Source organism: Cebus imitator, unplaced genomic scaffold (assembly GCF_001604975.1).
Source record: "Cebus imitator isolate Cc_AM_T3 unplaced genomic scaffold, Cebus_imitator-1.0 Scaffold219, whole genome shotgun sequence".
In the NCBI taxonomy this organism is placed as follows: Eukaryota; Metazoa; Chordata; class Mammalia; order Primates; family Cebidae; genus Cebus; species Cebus imitator.
The window spans coordinates 3,609,652-3,612,663 of NW_016107534.1; the positions used below are offsets into that span (position 1 = coordinate 3,609,652).

Below are 3,012 nucleotides of genomic sequence, written 5' to 3' on the forward strand. Positions count from 1 at the left end.
ACTATAGGCACCCGCCACCATGCCTGGCTAATTTTTGTATTTTTAGTAGAGATGGGTTTCACCATGTTGGCCAGGTTGGTCTCGAACTCCTGACTTTGTGATCTGCCTGTCTTGGCCACCCAAAGTGCTGGTATTACAGACGTGAGCCACTGCTCCCAGCCCATGTATCATCTTTCTAACCAACACATGCTGTAGATAGACTCTTCCAGCATTGGCAGCTGAGAGGGTTTTCAAACTGTGAGCTTTAGAGACCTCAGTGTGTTAAGAAACAGGAAGGTGAAGGGATATTATTTCATACAGGAAGGCCTCACCTAAACTGACCAACTTTAACTTCCAGTCTTCTGTGGGAATTAAAGTCTTGGAGGTATTAAGATAATGATGGATGTTCCCTATTATAGGAAGCTGGAGACAACAGCCAGTTCTGCTGGAGGAACCTCTTTTCCTGCATCAACCTCCTGAGGCTGCTCAATAAACTGACCAAATGGAAACATTCCAGGACCATGGTGAGTGTGGCTTTAGATCATGGAGTTGTCCATTTGACTGAATTTAAAAAAAATCACTAGTAAATATTTGTGTGCTGCCTGGTTTGTGAGGTCCATATATAGACACTGAGTGCTATGTAACATGTAGTACCTCCTAATTCTGGGCACTTACTCTATGTTAGATGATTACTTATCAGTCAGTTTATTTGCAGGGGGCTGAATCTCAGACCCTCCCTAGGGCAGCTCTAGCAGGGAAGTTAGCAATGTTGTTTGGATTACACGCATTCACAAATGATGCAAGTCTACGATTTATCATTGCAACATTGTTTACAATAATGAAAGCTTGGAAACAAGCTAAATGCTTATTAAGCAGGACCAACTGGTTAAATAAATGATGGTATGTCCTTATAATGGAATATTATACAATCATTAAAAAGAATGAGCAGCCAGGCTCAGTGGTGCACGCCTATAATCCCAGCACTTTGGGAGGCTGAGGCAGTAGGATGGCTTGAGCCCAGGATTTTGAGACCAGCCTGGGCAATGTGATAAGACCCCATCTCTATTTTAAAAAAGTAAAAGAATGAGGCAGTTCTATAGTGACATGGAATAATTTTCAAGGTAAAAAAAAAACAAGGTATAGAACAGTGTGGCAAGATATGTAGTTGGCTACCATTTGTGTTAAAAAAACAAAAGTAGGCCTGGCGTGGTGGTTCATGCCTGTAATCCCAGCACTTTAGGAGGCTGAGGTGGGATGATCACGTGAGGTCAGGAGTTCGAGACCAGACTGACCAACATGTTGAAACCCCATCTCTACTAAATGTACTAAAATTAGCTGGGTGTGGTGGTGGGCACCTATAATCCTAGCTACTCGGGAGGCTGAGACAGGATAATTGCTTGAACCTGGGAGGCAGAGGTTGCAGTGAGCCAAGATTGCACCATTACACTCCAGCTTGGGCGACTGAGTGAGACTCCATCTCAAAAACAAAAGCAATGTATGCGTACATAGAATTATCGCCAGAAAACAAAAAACTGTGACAGTGGAAATGATATGTGTGGCTGACAAAATTTTCTTTTCCCTTTATACCATCGCTTTGAATATTGAAAATTTTGGATAATAAAACACGAATGGAATAGTTCCCCTACCCCTCTCTCTATATATATATATTTTTTTCTTTTTTCTTTTTTTTTTTTGAGACTCGCTCTGTTGCCCAGGCTGTAGTGCAGTGGTACAATCTCAACTCACTCCGCCTCCCAGGTTCAAGCAGTTCTCCTGCCTCAGCCTACCTAGTAGCTAGGATTACAGGCCCGCACCACCACACCTGGCTAATTTTTGTATTTTTAGTAGGGATGGGGTTTCATCATGTTGGCCAGGCTGGTCTCAAACTCCTGACCTTAGTTTATCCATGGGCCTCAGCCTCCCAAAGTGCTGGGATTACAGGCATGAGTCACTACACCCAGCTTCCCTCTATATTCTTGAAGATTAAATCTAAGTAGACTGGATGATAGATTTCTGAAAGCTCCCCAGGGATTTCTGAGGCTAGCTAGGTTTGGTTTAATTTGTAAGCTGGAAATTCCAAGAAACTTGGATCTTTACCTGCCTTTCTTCGCCCCACCCCTCTTTCAATGAACAGATGTTGGTAGTGTTTAAATCGGCACCGATCTTAAAGCGGGCCCTCAAGGTCAAACAGGCCATGCTGCAACTTTATGTCCTAAAGCTGCTAAAGATACAGACCAAGTACCTGGGGCGTCAGTGGAGGAAAAGCAACATGAAAACCATGTCAGCCATTTACCAGAAAGTGCGCCACCGCATGAATGATGACTGGGCTTATGGGAATGGTGAGTCTTCCAAGAGCTCTTGGCTTCCCAGAGTTTCCTGGGGTTGAAACAAAACTAAATAACTATTTGTCTCTCCTCTTTTGGCATGAATTGTTACATATTTTAGATGAAAAACTATATAATTATAGGTCAGGTGTTGATACACCAAACTTTAAGGTTATGCCTCAAATTCTAATATGTGCCCTTGTGCTATGTAAACTATGAAAATCCATTTTACAAAAACAAGTAAATTGAGAGATAATTGCCCTTCCAAAACATCCTTTTAAATGACAATTTTATCCAAAAGATTTTAAAAATTAAAGCAACTTTTCATTATTACAAAGCAGTTAGGAAAAAAAGATGGAAAATATAGGTAAGAAAACATTTTACTATATTATCATATTTATGTACAATCCAGGAATTGCCACCATTAACATCTTATTGTATATTCCTTCAGATCCTTTTCTATACATAGATATGCATATTTTATTAAAGTAAAAGCAAGTTATATATGCTATTTTGTAATTTTCTCTTTTAACATTTTCTCTGCCTTTCCATTTCAGTACATTTTCATTTCATCTAATAAAGTTCATATTTACAATTTTCTAGTTGTCCCCAAATGTTCTTTATAGCTATTTTCCAAGTCAGAATCCAATCCAGGACTACAAATTGCATCTGGTTGTTATATAAATGTTAATTCTTTTTTTTTTTTTTT

The 3,012-nt window shown here is 39.9% G+C and overlaps 1 protein-coding gene across 1 annotated transcript in view; it reads left to right on the forward strand.

The window, feature by feature from the left end:
* Nucleotides 1-3,012, forward strand: part of STRIP2 (striatin interacting protein 2) — a 51,956-nt gene that overhangs the window by 45,385 nt on the left and 3,559 nt on the right. The window contains exons 19-20 of the mRNA XM_017549544.2: nt 399-503; nt 2,114-2,318. Of these exons, the coding sequence (XP_017405033.1) occupies nt 399-503; nt 2,114-2,318 (310 nt within the window). The remainder of the gene's footprint in view (nt 1-398; nt 504-2,113; nt 2,319-3,012) is intronic.